The sequence below is a fragment of the Lolium perenne genome, chromosome 1 (genome assembly GCF_019359855.2).
Source record: "Lolium perenne isolate Kyuss_39 chromosome 1, Kyuss_2.0, whole genome shotgun sequence".
Taxonomy (NCBI): domain Eukaryota; kingdom Viridiplantae; phylum Streptophyta; class Magnoliopsida; order Poales; family Poaceae; genus Lolium; species Lolium perenne.
The window spans coordinates 166771991-166790442 of NC_067244.2; the positions used below are offsets into that span (position 1 = coordinate 166771991).

At 45.4% G+C, this 18452-nt stretch overlaps 2 protein-coding genes across 3 annotated transcripts; one reads left to right on the forward strand and one right to left on the reverse strand.

Moving 5' to 3' along the window:
• Positions 1 to 4880: 4880 nt before the first annotated feature.
• On the forward strand, positions 4881 to 13712 carry LOC127311676 (uncharacterized). 2 transcript variants are annotated; one of them, XM_051342129.1, is made up of 16 exons: positions 4881 to 5066; positions 6274 to 6805; positions 7055 to 7304; positions 7744 to 8042; positions 8246 to 8425; positions 8597 to 9334; positions 9414 to 9523; positions 9605 to 9658; positions 9742 to 9830; positions 9911 to 9976; positions 10193 to 10744; positions 11675 to 11749; positions 11845 to 11915; positions 11997 to 12054; positions 12401 to 12602; positions 12713 to 13712. In XM_051342129.1, exons 2-16 carry the CDS (start codon positions 6405 to 6407, stop codon positions 13357 to 13359), a joined length of 3792 nt encoding a protein of 1263 aa, XP_051198089.1. In that variant the 5' UTR covers positions 4881 to 5066; positions 6274 to 6404; the 3' UTR covers positions 13360 to 13712. The 2 variants fall into 2 exon arrangements, with proteins under 2 accessions (XP_051198089.1, XP_051198099.1); XM_051342139.1 differs by having other exon boundaries at positions 9414 to 9508.
• Positions 13713 to 14343: 631 nt separating this feature from the next.
• On the reverse strand, positions 14344 to 15607 carry LOC127302788 (uncharacterized). Its single transcript, XM_051333444.2, has one exon. It carries the CDS (start codon positions 15551 to 15553, stop codon positions 14606 to 14608), a length of 948 nt encoding a protein of 315 aa, XP_051189404.1. The 5' UTR covers positions 15554 to 15607; the 3' UTR covers positions 14344 to 14605.
• Between the last annotated feature and the right edge of the window lie 2845 nt (positions 15608 to 18452).

Below are 18452 nucleotides of genomic sequence, written 5' to 3' on the forward strand. Positions count from 1 at the left end.
GTAAGAACACCACTAAGATGCTCAAGTCCTTCTCTCTTAACTTCCAACAAAGCTATAAAAGCTATTGGGGGAATAGGAGACGAAGAACAAATGGGAGAACACCAAATTATACAAGATCTAGATCCCAAAGATTTACTCACAAAGAGATGACTCAGTTTGGTCAAAATGTGGATCTAGATCTCCTCTCTCTTTTCCTGAAATACGAGCAAGAATCATGGAGGGATTAGAGGGACAGGGAGCTTCTCAAAGTCAATAACGGAGTAGGGAGAGAGAGGGAGAAGCAAAAAGCCCAAGGAGGAAGAAGGGGGTCTGAAATACCCCCTCTCAATGAAATATTACCGTTGGGGGCCTCCTAGGCCAGATTATCCGCCCCGCCCCTCTCCCCCGAGTTGAAATATCTAGCCATTAATCCGAGGTTTATACTCGGAGCCTTTCGCTTAAGTCCTTAGACATTTTTCGAGGGTCGGATTATTTGCAAATAATCCGGCCCAGATAATCCGCCCCTAACTAGGACCAGATAATCCGCCCTCCCCTGAAAACTGGCAGGGACGTCAAAACGAGAATGATCATAACTTGAGCACCTGGACTCCGATTTTGATGATCATGGGCTCGTTTTGAAGCTAATAACAACCTCTACAAGGTCATGCAGGGAACCATCATAGTACATCAAGGTTGGATACAAACAAATGGTGAGCAATTTGACCTATCTATAAAAGACATACTAGTAAAACCTCCAATATCGAAAACGCAATACAAAATGCATATGAAATCCGTTTTCGATGAACTAGAGCTCTAAATCCTCTCAAGGATAAGAACCAAAAAGAACAAAGAGATATCATGCCAATGATTAATTTTTGATGCTCCATGCTTGTTTTACACCAATTGCTATATGTTTTGTTTACACTTCGTGGCACTTTTATGCGTTTTCCGGAACTAACATATTGACAAGATGCCACAGTGCCAGTTCCCTATTTTCTGCTGTTTTGTATTTCAGAAAAGTTGTACTGGAAATATTCTCGGAATTGGACGAAACAAAAGCCAAAGTTCCTATTTTCCCCGGAGCGAAGACGTAGTCCAGAGAAGAGACGGAGGAGGGCTTTATAGTATCATCATAGCAAAATAGAGAGCTTTATAGTATTTATCTTGAGTTAGGATACGAGGTGTTCGAAGAGAAAATTAAAAAATCTATGGAACTTTATTTGTATGCTAGTAGCAATGTTATTAGTATGAATTCTTTGGACACCATTATTGCTAATGCTATGGAAAAGTGTAAGTTTGGGGAAGCTAGTTTTTATGAAAATAATTTTTTAGTTCCCCAACTTTAGAGGAGGAAATTTGCTATGATGATACTATACCTGCAATATATGATGATTACAATGATGATTATGTTATTTTTAGTCCACCTACTATTGAGGAAAAAATTAATTATGATTATAATATGCCTCCTATGTTTGATGATTATGATGATGAGAATAATAATGATAGCTATTTTGTTTAATTTGCTCCCACTACAATTAATAAGAATGACTATGCTTATGTGAGGAGTAATAATTTTATGCATGTGACTCATGATAAGAATGTTTTATGTGATAGTTATATTGTTGAGTTTATTCATGATGCTACTGAAAATTATTATGAGAGAGGAAAATATGATTGTATAAGTTTTCATGTTACTAAAACAGCTCTCTATATGCTGAAAGTTTTGAAGGTGCTCTTGTTTTATCTTCCTATGCTTGTCACTTTGTTCTTAGTGGATTTATTTGTGTACAAGATTCATATGCATAGGAAGTGGGTTAGACTTAAATGTGTTTCATATTTGCTCCTTGATGCTCTCTTTTACTTCAATTTATATTTCTTATGTGAGCATCTTCTCAAATTATTGAGCCTAACTGAAAGACGTTAAAGAAATCACTCTTGGAAGATAACCCATGTTTTTATTTCTGTAATTTTTATTTTTCTTGAGTCTTGGAAGTTATTACCTCTCAAATAACCTCTCTTTATCATTTTTATTTCGTTTTTGTGCCAAGAATAGCCTCTAATAGAGAGAAAGTAAGATTTGAGGAAGTTGCTGTCCCGAAAACAGATTTTGTGATGTTACCGTAAAAATTCGTAAAATTAGCCAGAGCGAAATTTTGAGCTATCATTTTTTAATTTTTATGCATATGCTCCAGATTATTATCTAAAACTTTCGTTAGTTATCCACACTATTGTCCGACCATTGACGCGCCTCTCAACTTATTACCCAACCGACACAAGTGTATAACTACCCCATCACTTGTGGCTAGTGTGCCTCCACCGCCAGTCTCCGTTGTTGTTAGGTCTAGAACCAGCTATTGAATATTGGCTCAGTAGATTCTCGTTTTACATTGACCCTTGAACATTTGAGGAAGTACAATTCTGTAGCTCACTCCATATTTAGGCAGGGGATTCCATATTGTGATAGGGTGAATTGAGCTTGTATTTTTTGGGTAACCAGCTGTGCTTTTTTGTATTCAGTGCGAATTTGAACTAGATTAGCTATAGATGTGAAAACTCCAGTAAAATACCGCAATCCAGAAATGATATGTTTTCATCCTTAGACTGCTCATAGTGGGAGTAACATAGCTAGTAACATCACACATCTCAAGATATTTCGGTGACATGGCATGCTAATAAATGAAGAAAGATAGTGAAGTGGTAACTAGCTATGTTACCATAACATCACACAGCTCAAGACAAGATGAATGAGGTAATAGCACCGGTGGTACACAAACTTGTCCACCACGTGCAATTTGGTACAACAAGTTGTAAACTGGGGTCCAACAGTACATAAACTTGTGATTTAGGTGTAAACTGGTACAAAATCATCCGGGGGTGACACATGGCATTGTCCTTTTTGTAAAAAACACCCCAAGGTTTAACAGAAATCGGGCCATTTTTTAAGCTACTTGGATCCATTTTATGCGTTTCGTCCGTGGTCTTCATTGTGCGACATCCTCATGGACAGGGAAGCCGCTGCCTTCTAACACGCTATCTCTACCTAGCTCTCATCAAGATTAATGTGCACTGGACCTTGCCCGTCCACACCCCTTATCTTCTTCCATACATGGCCGGCTGTGGCCTCTGTCGTTCGTCCGCGCAAGGTCGACCGAAACGAGCCCAACGCCGCCCGCCAATGCTGGAGAGGATCTACGCCATGACATCCTCCTGCATGCCGAACATGCTTAAGATCTTCGACACGAATGACGTACGGCGGGCAAGGAGTCGGATAATGAACGAGCTCAGCGGTGGGCCAGATGCGCGGCGCCAGGGGCTGCCGCCGCCCGCTCTCCCCGGACTATGCGCCGATCGGATCATCAACACATCCTTGCAAGGTTGGGCGCCAGTGGTGGGAAAAACATGACCACCACTCCAAGAGGAAAGATGCCGAGGAGCTCGGCATTTGCCACTCTGCGTGCCAGCTCGCGCTTTTGTGCGTCATCTCAACTAACTGCCTTCAACATGGCTACACAAGTATAGTTGAGCCGGAAAGACCACGCGCACGCTGCGCAGCTTGTGCGTCTCGGTCTTCTACTGCCCAGCGCCACCACCGCCGACACGTTCGATGTAGTATCGTCCGTGTGTAACTTTGAATGCATGAAGACCTTGTAGATTAGTTTTTTTGAATTTTTGACCCTGTAGCTTGTACTGGATTTTTGGATTACGTTGCCAAGTTACTCTTTTGTTTGATCTTTATATGCTAACTAGTAGTTTCAGGGAGATAGAGAGAGAGAGGGAGACGCTGTGGCGAAACCATTTCTAGGTTGAAGGCCTAGATCACCGGGAACACGAGCGGCATATCATGGATGCGCTCTGCGTTGCAAGAGCATGACCCTCCAACCCCCGATCCTGCACGTGTTTCAGCGAGATGCTAGTTATCTTAGCAGCTCCCTAGCTTCGCATCCCCCGATCGCCGTGCCCATCGTGCTCTCTGTCGATGAGCCAGCATGATGAGGACAATCTTGCCGCCCTGCTCTTTTTTGCAAAAGCAGCCTGTGCGCACACGTATGTATATAGGGACATGAGTTTAGAGTTGCAAGGAAGGATGCTCACATTCATGGTGTTGTCGTGCCATGGAGGAGCTGTCAGCGGGATCCATGTACTTGCAGTTGTGGCTGGTTTGCATCTCGGGAGCATGTACACCGGCAATGTCGCCCGTCGGCACTGCAGTCCACCTGGCCTATCTCGGTGCACATCCCCTTCCACATGTCCTCCGTGTGGTTCATGGCCGAAGCACAAAGTGGTGCAGGGCGACGGAGCGTCGTGTCCAGCAGAGAACAGATGCCACGAGACTGGAATGAAGAAAGGACATTAAAGACGCTCAACGTCTAGCCTATATTTCTGCTGAACAGGGGGTGTTTTTTTGCAAAAAGAGCAATGCCATGTGTCAGCCCCTAGACGATTTTGTACCAGATTGCACATAGATTACAAGTTTATGTACTCGTCGACTCCAGTTTTCAACTTGTTGTACCAAATTGCACATGGTGGACAAGTTTGTGTACCACCGGTGCTATTACCTCAAGATGAATCTACAACATAATAAATGATACAATGCATGACACCACATATAAGTAACTACCCACTATGAAGGTAGTAACCTAGACTAGTAACATAACATATATAACATATGTTATTAGTCTAAGTTACTCCCCACTATAACTAGCCTTAGCCAGGAGTAAAAAATGTGATTTACAGTTAGATTGTACCAACCAGGCCAACAAAACACCCACACATGACCGTCCGCAGCCACTGCCGAGCGGGCCCGGGCCCACATGTCATCCGCACAGCCCCCACCGCCCCTTTAACTACTGACTGACTCGTTTCCCCTTTGTCCGTTCAGACCGACGACGGCGACCCCACCCCGCCCGCCCCCCTTCTTCCTCCGTCTTCACCGAAGCCCCTTTCTCCCCTCCAAGCTCTCCCAACTCCAGCTCGCCGTCCTCGCCCGACTTCGCCCGACCTCGACGCCCTGCGCTTCCCCGCTCGATTGCTCCCCTCCCGCGCCGCACTGCCCCGCCGGATTGGAGATCCGGATCCCCGCGCTCCCGGTAAGCCCTAATCCCGCCGTCCTCGCCCAATTCGATTCCGCCCAGCAATCGTCCAATTCCCGCGCGCTCGCGGGCCCGGGCTGAGCTGCCTGAGCTAGTTGGGAGGTGTTCCTTCGTTCGGCGCGCGGGGCCACCCCGGGGGTTGATCCGCCACGAGGGTTTGGGGCGCGGGATCCGGCGCTGCTCGGCGGCGTCTGGGGCGGTGGCGGTGGTGGCGGGAGGGTTCCTAGAGATGGTTGGTGCTGGATTGCGCTGGAATTGGTGGGATCTCTGCTGAGATCCGACCGGTGTGGGTTGAGCTGGCTGGCTGGATCGGTAGAGCCTGCGCTGGAGTGCTCTCGTGGCAAGCTTCATTTGCTCCGAATCTAGGGAATTATTCATTGTATAGTGTGACGCCCTGTCAATTGGCTGCGGGGTTTGAGCTTTGGTAACGTCTGCATTTAGGTCGTCACTGTTGGGAGCTGCATGGATCCATGGATCACAACGGGTCGTTTGATTCCCTAGCTAGCTCCAAGAACTTCGGATAAAGTCGCTGCGTCGTCTTTTTCCTAGCTGTAGAGTGACTTGGTGATGCTGTTTGCCAGGTGGTCGCTGAGTGGTACTAGAGATCTTCAGTGGGGAGATGCTACTGTTTCTGTTGAGCTTTGCTTTGCTTCGTGCATTGCATTGTCAGTATGTCCTCATTAAGTGGATTTGGCAGTTACTATTAGCTAGAAGCCGAATGTTAAACAAACAAATTTTGTGTCGCACAACATGGCCCGTGCAGATTTTTGAAGACTTGTGGAAGGGGTAGAGCTTATGGCATTTATTAATAGTGTACTGTTGCATTTACGGGGCATGGCACGTATAATTTGACAATATTAACTGTTTCCTGATTTATACACGATTAATCCGTCACGATGCAGTTAGCCTTCTTTGCTGATTATGTCCTATCGGTCAATATTAGTAGGCAGAAAGCTGCTGTTTAGGAAAAGCTAATAGAAAACATGGAATAATCGTTTGGAAAGAAAACATGGAATAAAGCAAAATATCACACACTGGATTTTTTATGTAAAAAATTAAGTGGGGATACAAATAAATTCCCATTTCTTTGGTCAAAGCGATCTTTTTTGTTCCTTGCTTTGTACTTGGAGTGTACTATGCAACTTGATGAAAAGATATATGGTTTTACGTGTTATTTACTGCTCATGATCTTCTGTATTGACAGGTGTTTCTGCGATTTGAGCTTTGTCGCTGCTTCTTGGGCATTTGAGCTCAATGGTTGCGAGATTAGTCTTTTGCAACTTCTTGTACTCATGTTGAACTTGTTAGGGGCATAAATTTGCCAGAACCAGGTTAATGGCATCTGGTACAAAATCAGACTTGCTGTCTGGTAGCCCTGATGGGCACGGATACTTCAGTGGACCGCGCGGGCCATATTCAGCTGCTTCATCATTGGAAAGGTCAGGAAGCTTTCGTGAAGGCGGCGATGGTTATGCAATGTTTCCAGTATCAAGCTCATCGAGATCACCAGCAGTTGATTCTGCTACCCTGCTTCAGTCCCTTGCCATGGAATTAAGAACAATAACTTTGGATCAGAAAGCACCTCGGTTAGATGTAAAAAAATCTGTAAGTTCCATGTTTGGAATTTCCCCAGAAGAGTCAACATCAACTCCATGTATAGGAAGGAACTTTCCTAATTCTGTTGAAGAGATCAGACGTCTGAAGAATAATATTAATGATATGTCAAACAAAGCTAGGTACTATTTACTACTCTCTACGCTGTCTTGTGAGATGCATGGAACTCTAAAATGCTATTGATTAGTTTGTTGGCAAATATATCCATTTTAAATGCATCATTTATTTCCACTAGACCTGTCTTCTATCATACTGATTTTGCTGTATTAGGGAACAGTTTGTGGGCAGACGATGTGCATATGGATTATTATGTGAACTTGACATTAATGAGAAACTATGAAGTAATTATTCAGTTGTGTGTGTCTTTGCAGGGAAAGAGCTAGAGCTTATGGTGCTGCTGTAGCGAAGATCGATAAATATTGTCCTAATATTTCACGAAAGCGTTCCCGTGGAGATGGTTCATCTAGTGAACGATCTACTGCATCTCTGTCTGGAGGATTTATATCCAGGACTGTTCCTCAAGGCCATCTAAATGCAGATGATACAGAACTTGGGCCTCAAAAAGAAGAGAGGACAAAGAATGCTGTACAAAATAGGAGATTGCGTACATCAATGACAGAGGTTGTGGCTTGCATGTGTTAAGTTTTATTTAACTTTTTGCGTGTCATTATATCTCCTTTTCTGCTGAACAGCTCTTAATAGGTTGTTGCCAGTCTTCGATATAAAGGAATGTTGTGGCTGTATGTTGGCTACTCAGTGCATATGTTGCTTGCTGCTAAGCCATACCTCTATTAACTAACTTGTGTACCAAATTAGGCCTTGCTTTAAATTGGCTTTCTCTCTATTTTATCACGTGGTTTAGCTATTGGCTCTAGTACATTGAATGTGACATGCTTTTTAATTGTCATTGTTAACTTGCACGTGATGATATTTCTTGTGCATAGAAATCATATGATCTGCCAGTTTTGTTTGACTCATTGTGGTCCTTCATATATTTGCTGAATTGACCAATTTGATTGTTCTTTTAATTCACACAACTCAACCTATTCTGGTTTACTAGATGGATGCAAGAACCACAAGTCTGTCAAGGGGGCTGGGGCTTATTGATAGAAGCTCAGATCCTGGGAAACTCACAAATGGTGGTCCAGTAGTCCCCGAAGAGAAAAGTAGAGGCTTGGCAACTAGTATTGATGGTTGGGAGAAGCCAAAGATCAAGAAGAAGCGTTCTGCCATTAAGGTAGATGTTTCATCAGCTGGCACTTCACGAACCACAGATGTAGACCGGGAGCAGAAACAAGGCACACAACACAAGTTTAGCAGTGATGCTAGAGCAAGAATGGGAAGTTCCCCTAGTTTCAGGTAAAAGACTCGGTATCATTCTTTAATCCTTGTATTTCAGTGCACTGATTCTCTATTGATTCAGAACTTCATTCCCTGCACTTTCTTCAAATTTAAGTAATGCAACCAAATTTAATAGGAAATCTTGTCTATCATCATTTGATATTTAGTCAGCACTATTGTGTTCTTGTTCTGGTGTTAATTGTGTGAAACTGAATTTGCAGGTTGGGAACTGCTGCATCTGTCTCTGCCGCTGGTAAAGCAGACTTGCTTTCTGCACAAAATGGTCTTGTTGGGCGATCCTTGAATAGGAATGACCAAGACAGCAGTTTCCATCCTACCAACAGAAGGGATCGTCAAGTTGCTTTAGATAAGGAAATGTCGAATCTAAAAGCTATTAACAAGTAAGATCTGTTCCCCTACCTTTCACTCTGTAATCCTCTCATCTCAATTCATCAACTTTGTCGTTTGACTGATGTAGCTACCTCCTGTGTAGAGACTTAACTTTTTCTACCATATATGTTCTTCCTTTTCAAGTAAAAAAGGCATGGTATCTAAGGAATTGATTTTTTCAGACTTAGCGAAGATGACTCTGGTGCTAATACCACATCAGTATCAAAGGCAAACGGATCTGCTAGGGGACCCCGATCAAATTCTGGTTCGTTACTGAAGTCATCTGCAAACATTCATCGACTACAAGCTAATCCTGATGATTGGGAGCATCCTTCTGGCACAAATAAGTTGAATTCCGCTAGTGGATCTGGCAATTCCAAACGTACGAAGTCTGCACATTCACTATCCCCTCCCGCTCAGTGGGGTGGGCAGAGACCTCAGAAGATATCCCGTTCAGCAAGAAAGTCAAATCTAGTCCCCCTTATCACAACCACTGATGGGGCATCAGTATCAGGTTCGTTGGAAAGTCCATCCATCAGTGAACAGTCTGCAGGGTTGCCCAGGCGCGCATCAATAAGTGGCCCAAATCAAGCCAAACGGGGAGACCATGGGCTCTCAACTGGATCTGAAGGAGACGAGTTTGGATTTGCTGAGAAAAAGTTAAGGGATAAAACCAAAAGGACTGGTGAACTTGATGACGGCCACAGTGGTTTTCAAAAGATTGCAATGCTTGGGCATCCTTCCAAAAGGAACAAGTTATCGACTGATGAGGATACTGGAGATGCTTCACGGAGACAAGGAAGGATTGGGCGTAGTTTTACTCCAACCAGGCCCAGTACCCCTGCATCACTTGACAACCTTGAAAATGCTCCGACGACAAAACAAAGAAGTGTTAGGACAGTATCAGAGAGAAACGAAAGGTGAAATTCTTCCTGAACTAACCAGCAGTCCTTTGAAATAGCAGCTGAGTGATATTCTTACAGTGAATTTCCTGTGCAGTAAATCTGGAAGACCACTGATAAAAAAGATATCGGAACGAAAAGGCAATGCACGCCCTAGACATACAAGTAGCACTGTGCAGTCGGATTCTCCTGGTATATGCCCACCACGTTAGTGTTGTTAGTGTTCGAGTGTTCTTTATGATTCTAGTGTTCTTTCTTTCTGCTGACCTTATTTTATTGACCTGTCAGTGCAATCAGAAGATGATCATGAAGAGCTTCTTGCCTCAGCAAATGCAGCTCTAAGTAAGTCTATACTATACTTCTGAAGTTCTAGGATTTATCTTCGTTTTAGGAGGTCTTTGGATGATGTTTCTGCTTGTTTTCAGGGTCTGCTTATGCAAGTCCATTCTGGCGGTTGGTTGAACCTTTCTTCTGTTTTCTGACCACGGAAGACATAGCCTACCTAAGTCAACAGGTATTGCAGGATTATCTTATTTTTATGTAAAGACTTATCCTTTGCTCGGTGGTTTCTTGATTAATACTTCAATTGGTTAGATACATTTGCCAGATGACTCTGCTGCAAGCAGGTCAGTTGAAGGAGATGAAAGTCAGAAATGCAAGGTACTCTATTGTACATCTAAGATAACTCCTTTCATTACCGTACTATAAAGTTGTATGCATTTTTGGGTAGTTAACTACAGTACCATATATAGTCAACTTAAAAAAACTACCATATATAGAAGTCATGGAACGCATTCACTGTTTCTCTTCATCATTAATGCATATCTTATTTTCTTCTGGTCCAGCTTATTTATACCGAGATTTTCCCATTTACAGGGTAGCCTTGAATACATTTCAGAGCCATCAACTCCGGCTGCTAGCAACAAAGATGACCATAGTGCTCTTCTAAATGGTTATACTCTGAATGGTATGGTCAATGATGCAGACATTTCCTGGGGAACAAGCTGCATTGAACCTATCCTGGATCAACTTGTCCAAGGAATTGATGTGCGAATTGGTGGTTCAGTTGGCCAAAGACTTATTCAAGCTTGGATAGATGAAGATAAGGTTGATGATATAGCCAACGACATTTACAGAAGCGAAGAGTGCCCATTCGATACACATGAAATTCATTTTGATGAAGGAGGATGGAAATCTCATTCAGAAGGTTACAAGTTGGAGCCGTTAATGAATTATGAAGCCGCAGGAAATTGCCCTAATGGTTTGATGTTGGGATCTGATTGGAAATATCATGATGAAGTCTCTAACAAGAACAGTAATGTCATGGAAAAAGCCAAGGCGTGGCCTGAGTTTCAGTACAGTGAAATGTGCCTCAGTGATAGGATCATCATCGAGCTAAGTGAAGTGGGTGTATCTATTGAACCTGTGGTAGGTCTCTTCTCACTATTACAGTAGCAATTTGTTTTCGCTATGCTTTTCAGGATTTTATGTTGCTTATTATCTTCCCATGTGGATTTTGTACATTTCCATGCATGATCTACTTAGTAGTTTTGCTTAATCATATAATAACCTTGGAGATTGCCTTTAGAGTTTGGCCCAGATATTCATTATGAAATGTAGAAGATGCATATCACATATGCCTACAGTCATCTTAAATTTGATAGGACGACTGCTTGTTGAGATAATAATATGATAAATAACGGAGGCAAATACATAATTAAATTTTTTAGCATTTGAATACAGGTATACGTGTTTAGCTCTATTCTTTAAATAAATTATGTGTAAATTGTACTGCTTAAATGTGAGCATATAGTTAAATTCTGAAGTCTTGTAACTATGTCCTCTTAAGATAGGAATAATTAATTAAAAAATTAAAAAGAAAGATATAAATAATTTAAATTTATCGTGAGTTCATACACTGGCTTTTGACCCTTATAGCCTCATGTTAACTCATTAGTGTCCCCCCTGGATCTTGGGTGAAACACATGGTACTATCCTGTTGCTTAAATCATTTGGAGAATATATGTACTACCTCTGTCCATAAATAGATGTTAAAAGTTTGTCTAAATTTGAATGTATCTAGCCACAATTTAGTGTATAGATACATCCGAATTTAGACAAATCTTTGGCATCTATTTGTGGACGGAGGGAGTATTGAAGTTGAGAGAAAGGATATCATACGACCAGTCTCCATGAAGCTTCAGCATGAAATACAAAATAGTTTGATGTCTTGTGGTTTCTCTGTAAACTGTTAAATATTACCCGAAACTTTGATTTCATTTTTCAACATCTCTTAGTTTTACCAAGTTTCAGTGCGAAACTTTTCTTATAATTTTGACTGTCTCGTTACCATTCCAGCCTGATCTTGCACAGAGTGAAGATGAGGATGTCAATGCTGAAATCTGCAAATTAGAAGGCCAACTTCATAAAGGGGTATTAATAACTATATGCATGTGCACATTCCTTTACCAAATTGTACCACTATTTTGAGTGTCAAGTTAATTATAGTTTTTTATGGTGTATAAAAGGTTGTGGAGAAGAAAAAATTACTAGCGAAGTTGGATGGAGTGGTAAGAACCGAGAAGGAGTCTCAGCAAAGGTATTGTACACCATTTCTTATGTGTTGTGAACTATTTCATGAGTTTCAAGTTCTTATATCTACATGGTTCACCTATACCAGGGAATTTTCGCGACGCGCTATGGAGAGACTTGTGCTGATTGCTTACGAGAAATACATGGTAATAATTCTAAAAAATCACAAAGATACATCTGCTTCTTAATTTCATGTTGGGTTATTGGCTAGGGTGCACCGGTTTGTAGTTTACTAGTTACCAATAAGTTCATATGTCATCCTAATTTTGTTCTACTAAGGTTTCTGGAGTCTAATGTAGATATTTCCTAATATTGAAGGTTTTGTGATGATGCTATTTTTGAACTTTTCCTGGATTTTTAGTTATCATGATTTATATTTTCATCAAGCATTTGCTGGCTATGATCTGATGACCTTTGCTTGCTTTGTAGACTCATGTCCATTATGTTTGGATACTCTATTAAATGATTACTATTGTTACTGCCAATCTACAGGCTTTCTGTGGTTCAAATAGTTCGAGCAGCAAAAATGTTAATAGAGCTGGCAGAGATGCTGCCCTCAGTTTTGTTAAACGTGCAATAGCACGTTGTCATATCTACGAGGAGGCAGGAAGAAGCTGTTTTGATGAGCCCCCATTCAAGGATATGTTTGTATCAGCAACTTCTCACCGAAGAGACCCAGATTCTACTTCACAAGGTATGGTGGTCAACATTGAACACTTGTACTTTATATTATATTAACTATAAAGCACCTGTGGTTGGGAAAAACGAAATTAGCATTTGAGTCATCAATTATTATCTTTGCAGACAATAATACACCACCAAAATCAGTGCAAAGGCCTAGTGCAGCAGATGCTTCTCGAGCGAGCAGTCACCTGTCGGATCTGCCATTTGCTAAGGAGGATCCGTGGACAAATAATGTGAAACAAAGGGAATTGTTGCTTGATGAGGTTGTGGGTAGCATAACCGGAGGAACTCTTAAAGCTTCTGGCCTTGGGACTTCCCTTGTTAGCAGCAATACAAAAGGAAAGAGAAGTGAGAGAGATAGGGAAGGGAAGGGGCACAACCGAGATGGTAGTAGATCTGGGCGACCGCCGTCGTCCAATGCAAAAGGGGAACGGAAGAACAAAACAAAGCCAAAGCAGAGGACAGCCAACATATCTGGTCCTGTCAGCAGTGCTCTTCCGCGGGATCCACAGCCACAGCCGGAGACCAAACCAACTCCAAACAGAAGCAAGGGCAGTAGCTCAGCTGCCACTAGACGCGATGAACCTGTGAATCCTGCAAATGATTCAGAAATACCTGACTTATCTAACCTCGAGCTGCCAGGAATCGACGGTGATTTCGGCGGCTGGTTAAATAATATAGACGACGATGATGGGTTCCAGGATCTCGACTTGATGGGCCTCGAGATCCCCATGGACGACATCAATGAGATTAATCTCATGATATAGGCCCACATAGAAAGCTTGATATAGTGCACAGGTAACAGGTGATTTTCTCAAGATAACCACCAACCCCCAGCAGGTTTAACACCAGGCCTGAAAGGCTCCAGGTAGATTTTTTTGTTTTTTGTTTCGAAAAAGTTACTAGAGAACCTCCATGTCCCCTGTCTACACCCCCCACGTTTTGTATCAGCGTGCAGCTCGCCTCCCTCCCTTGTACAATACGTTACACTGTACTGTACATATCTATTTTGGTGTTGTACAAGGCAGGGAGGCCAGCTGCTCCATTTATCCCAGGTGTACTCAAACGGCTGTATATATGTCCCTCGTGCTAAAATAAAGCGATGTCAGTTATAGCTTTATGTTGCCATCTGTTGGCATTTTGTTATGGTTTGCTGTCTGCCGCAACGGTTGGCGCACGCCTTCGTTGCTACCTGGCAGGCGTATTTTTCTTCGCTATTTGGAACGTTCCTCTACAGGGCTTTGTCGTGGTAGCAACGCAGAGAGATTTAGTACACGTTCGCTCTGTTCTGTCGCCTGTTTCAGTGTATGTGACTTGTCACTTGGTCCCATTTCGTTATGCTAGACGATGTGACGGGATTATCAAATCCAATCTTGAAAGCCTTGGTATATCAAGGTCGAACCATTTGATGATGGCTAAATATAGCTTAATTATCCCGCTTTAATTGCAAAAGATACCGAGTTGCAGTATGAATAAACCACCATATCTTGTGCTAATAAATGTAAATATACACTCTCCACTTTAGCAACTTGCTAGTAACGGAAGGGTGTGGGAGTTGTGAAGCACTAACTTTAGTTTTGACAGTTAGTGTACAAAGCCGTTACAAGCTAGGTGCGGAACGGAAACGGCAGGAGAGGACGTGACGGCAAGGGTGGTGTTTGCACGGACGGGACGTGCGTGCGTGCTGTTGGGTAACGGCGCGGCCACACCCAACTGGAGAGGCACGCACAACACATTGATTCAGTGATAATCGCAACCACACCTGAACGAACTCGGCAACAGAAAACACACCACCGAAATGCGGCGACCGATGGATCGAAACGACCAAACTAATTCGCAGGAAAATAGTTGATCCGACGGTTTTTTGTTTTGCAACTTGTTCTAAATTAATTAAGAAGAAAATAAACAAGAAGCTAGCTAGATTCTAGCCGGGGGATTGGGCACGAGAATTCGAGATCAACAACAGCAAGTAACAGCAGCAAAGGAGTCGAGCGGAACTTGCATTGCAGCGATCTACTTGTCTGGATCGATCCTGGCCGTGGGCAGGTCGGCGCCGGTGAGCGAGGCGACGACGGAGGAGTAGACGGTGCCCATGTGGCGCTGCACCTCCTCGGCCACCATCTGGCGCATGGCCGCCTTGAGCCACGGGTTGCGCTCCAGCCTCGCGCGCTCGCTCTTGACCCACTCGTCCTGCGGGGGTGGCGGCGGCGGTGGGGGCAGGGGCGGGGTTGGTGCCGGGGGAGCCTGGGTGACGGGGATGACGGTGGTGGCTCCCGGGAGGCCGAGCGACAGCGACGTGGGCGGATCCGGCTTGTCCGCGATAGGGCTGCCGACGCACTGGCGCTTGGCGTGCGGGAGAGGCGCCACCGAGCCCTCGCTGTCCTCTCCTCCCTCGTCTTCGTCGTCGTCGTCGTCGTGATCCTGCGTGAGGTTGAGCGAGGACTGGAACGACACGGCGGGGTTGGCAGGCGGCGGGAAGGGGACGGCGGCGAAGGCGTTGCCGGCCGCGGCGGAGAAGGCGCCGCTGCCGTTGTGGTTGTTGGCGGCGTTGGCGGCGGCCCTGCGGTTGCGTCGCAGCGTGGAGTTCCAGTGGTTCTTGACGGAGTTGTCGGTGCGTCCGACGAGGAGCTTGGCGATGCTGGCCCAGCGGTTGCCGAGCCTGGCGTGGGCGGCGACGATGAGCGCGTCCTCGTCGGGCGTGAAGGCGCGGCGGTGCACCCCGGGGCTGAGCTGGTTGCACCAGCGCAGGCGGCACGACTTGCCCGACCGGCCCGGGATCTCCGCGCCGATCACGCTCCAGTTGCGCGCGCCGTGGCGGGACACGGCGTCGCGGAGCAGCTCGTCCTCCTCGGGACTCCACGAGCCCTTGATCCTGCCGCCGCCCCCGTGCGCCGGCGGGGCGCCGTCGCCGGGCAGCGTCATTCTCGTGTCGTCTGGTTTCTCTCTGTCGGTGTGGCACATGTGGATGGATGGAGGCTGCGTGCGGGTGCCGCGGGGGTTGTGGTGTGTATATAAAGACGGTGCGGGTGCGGTTGGGTTGGGAGGGGCGTTGGTTCGTGGGCGTGTTAGGTGGGCGGGCGTTTCCGTTGGGGTTTTTGGGCGTTTTCGGAGGTTTCTTTGGGGGAGTGGTACGTGGGCGGACGGTTGGCATCAGCCGGCTCCTCGGGATCGCTGCATGCATCGACGGTTCGCCTACACTGCACACGCCACGCCACGCCGTGCGTGCGTCGCGCCGTGATGCCAGTGTCGCTGGGCTGGAGCACGTCAAGCGAGCGTCTGCAACTGCTGCGGTTTCTCTCGAGTGTTGCGGGGCGCTAGTTGCCCCGCGACGTGTTCGGCCGTTTCCGGTTATCTCTGCGTCGACCGTGCCGTGGGGGAGAGAGGAGACCGGTCGAAACCTGCCAAATTTTGTTGCCCGTCGGTGCGATATCTTGCCGTGTTCCAAGCCGTGCGTTTTGGCGTCATGCATGCGCGCTTTCCCCTTTACCCCCCCACGTATGTGTATGGGTGGCAGTTTCGACGCCCTGCCCCGCTAGCGGAACCATTTTTTCAAAAAAAAAAAAAAAAACTAAAAAAAGGCGCGCTGCCGTCCATGCCCCTCCATCGCTAGAGCCATGCAAAACCTCTCGTAGCAGCGAAACATGAACTCATCGTGCCAAATGCTACAAAGGACCAACACATGCAGCGGAACAACATACATCGTCTAAGACGAGACATGTAAACCGGAAGAGCCATACCTGAAAACCGCACCAAAATACACGGAAAACGACTAGGTCTCTCGAAATCTGGGCGACGCGACAACTCCTGGCACCCTTCCGGCGCTAGACACGCCGACGGAGCAAGCAAAGGGCGGAGAATACCTTATTCTAACTTCAAGATCGATGCATAATCCGCAGCCTCACACCATCTTTAACAAGACACTAAGGGCAGTGGTCCGCCACATTTCTAAGGCCACCAGGCGAGGAGCGGACTGGCGCGTTGCATGCGAGGAGGCGGAACCCCATATGGATGTTATAATCGCCTCTATCCCCCTTCCCTCCCTCACGGAGAACCAACCTCTGGTTGCATTGTTAGGACGACAGAGGTACCGAAGTCACCAGGGATGAGTTTGTTAATCCCAAGACCAGTCAGATCAATTTTATGGATTCAATTTCTGAAAGATGTTCAAAAAGTTAAGGTGTGCGTACATACATTCATAGGGATCCCTATGAGTATGTATGTGTTTATGAGCACTCACCGTATTGGATGTACTATGTTTCAGTAAAAGAAGATCAACACAAACGAACAAAAGAAGAAGGGACAACTCAATTGTCCTCTCCCAAATTCTCATATAGAAGCCATTCTAGAAATCTCAAAGAATTCAAAGACACCTTTTCTTTCTGCTCAAACAGTACCACTGATATTTTACAGTATAATTTTCATCATCTAAACTTGCTTAGTATTTTTTTTCGTTGCTCGAAACACATGCACTCGCCTATACGATCCACGCGTGAATGCGTGCGTGTCAGACGGGTGTTCATGCGACATTGTCGTGAGACAAGATCGCAACCTGCTTCATGCTAAATGTTGACGCGCGCTATACATGCCGCTACATATTTGTCATGCGGTTTATTGTTACCTTTTCGTTTACATGGTTATCTTGTTACATTAGACCTATGATTAACGGCTTTGTCTTGATCTTGTGTATATTTGGAGGAATACGTTTCTAACTTCACGTATGAGAAGATCGAGTGTATTCTACACTCTTCTATAGTCTGTTAGCAGCCAATGGATTTTTTTCCATTTATCAATTATATACTCTAATTCTTTTTGCAACAATTTAACGTTAATTATCATCAACACCAGTACAAATAGCCCTAAAACCAACACATATTACGAATAGATACTTGAACCACCTAGCGCAAACACATTCTCGCCCCTCCATCGCCCAAGCCATCGTAATGGAGCTAGGCTCCAAGGGACCAACAACAATCCCCAATAATAACAACCATAGATCGGAAAATACTAACTTGAAACAAGATCAATGAACACAAAAGACAAACATGATGCCGAAAGATCTGTTGGACACACAACTCCACACATCCTTGGCCGCTGCTAGACACACCAAAAGAGCAGTGATAGAGCGAGGAGTACATTATTCCGACGTCAAGATGTTGCTGAAAAAACTAAAACAAAAAAGGGAACCCTCCCTCTAGCGAGCGCCCGGATCCACCGCACCGCCAAGTCCTAGAAAACCATTAGAGGCGGGGTTCACCGGCAGTGGTGCCGGCAGAGGGAACTGAAACCCTAGCCGCCTGGAGAGCTAGGGATAGGCTCCTCCTCTCTTACGTACTACAACTTCATATTAACTCTTAAAAAGATTTTGAAGACCAATATCTCGCTCAAGAGCATCTCCACCGGCGTGCCCCATAGCGGCCCCGATAGCGATTTGGGGGCCGGGAGCAAAAACGGGCTCACACCGCGCGCCCCAAATAGCGCCGGCGCTTTTCCGATACCAATAGAAGCGCCGGCAACCCCGTGCCAGCCCCTTGACGAAGGGCGCGAATCGGGCGCGCCGGCGCCTCATGAGGCGGAAAATTTTGGGCGTGGGAGCCACATGTCAGTGATGCCAGGGCGCCGTGCGGGATATTTTACCGCCACGACGCCGGGGTGGAAACTCTCCCGCCACGACGCCGCGCGGGAGGTTTCCCGCCTCACCGTCGGTCTATATTATCCCTCCCCCCCCACCTCATTGGTGCAAAAACCATAGAAAATAGTACAATGTTCGATTCGTGGGAGGAAGCGGCGCTAGAGGCGACGCTAGCTGCGTCAGGAGGCGGTGGCCGCGGATAGATCCACCTACTTGACGTTCGTGGCGGAG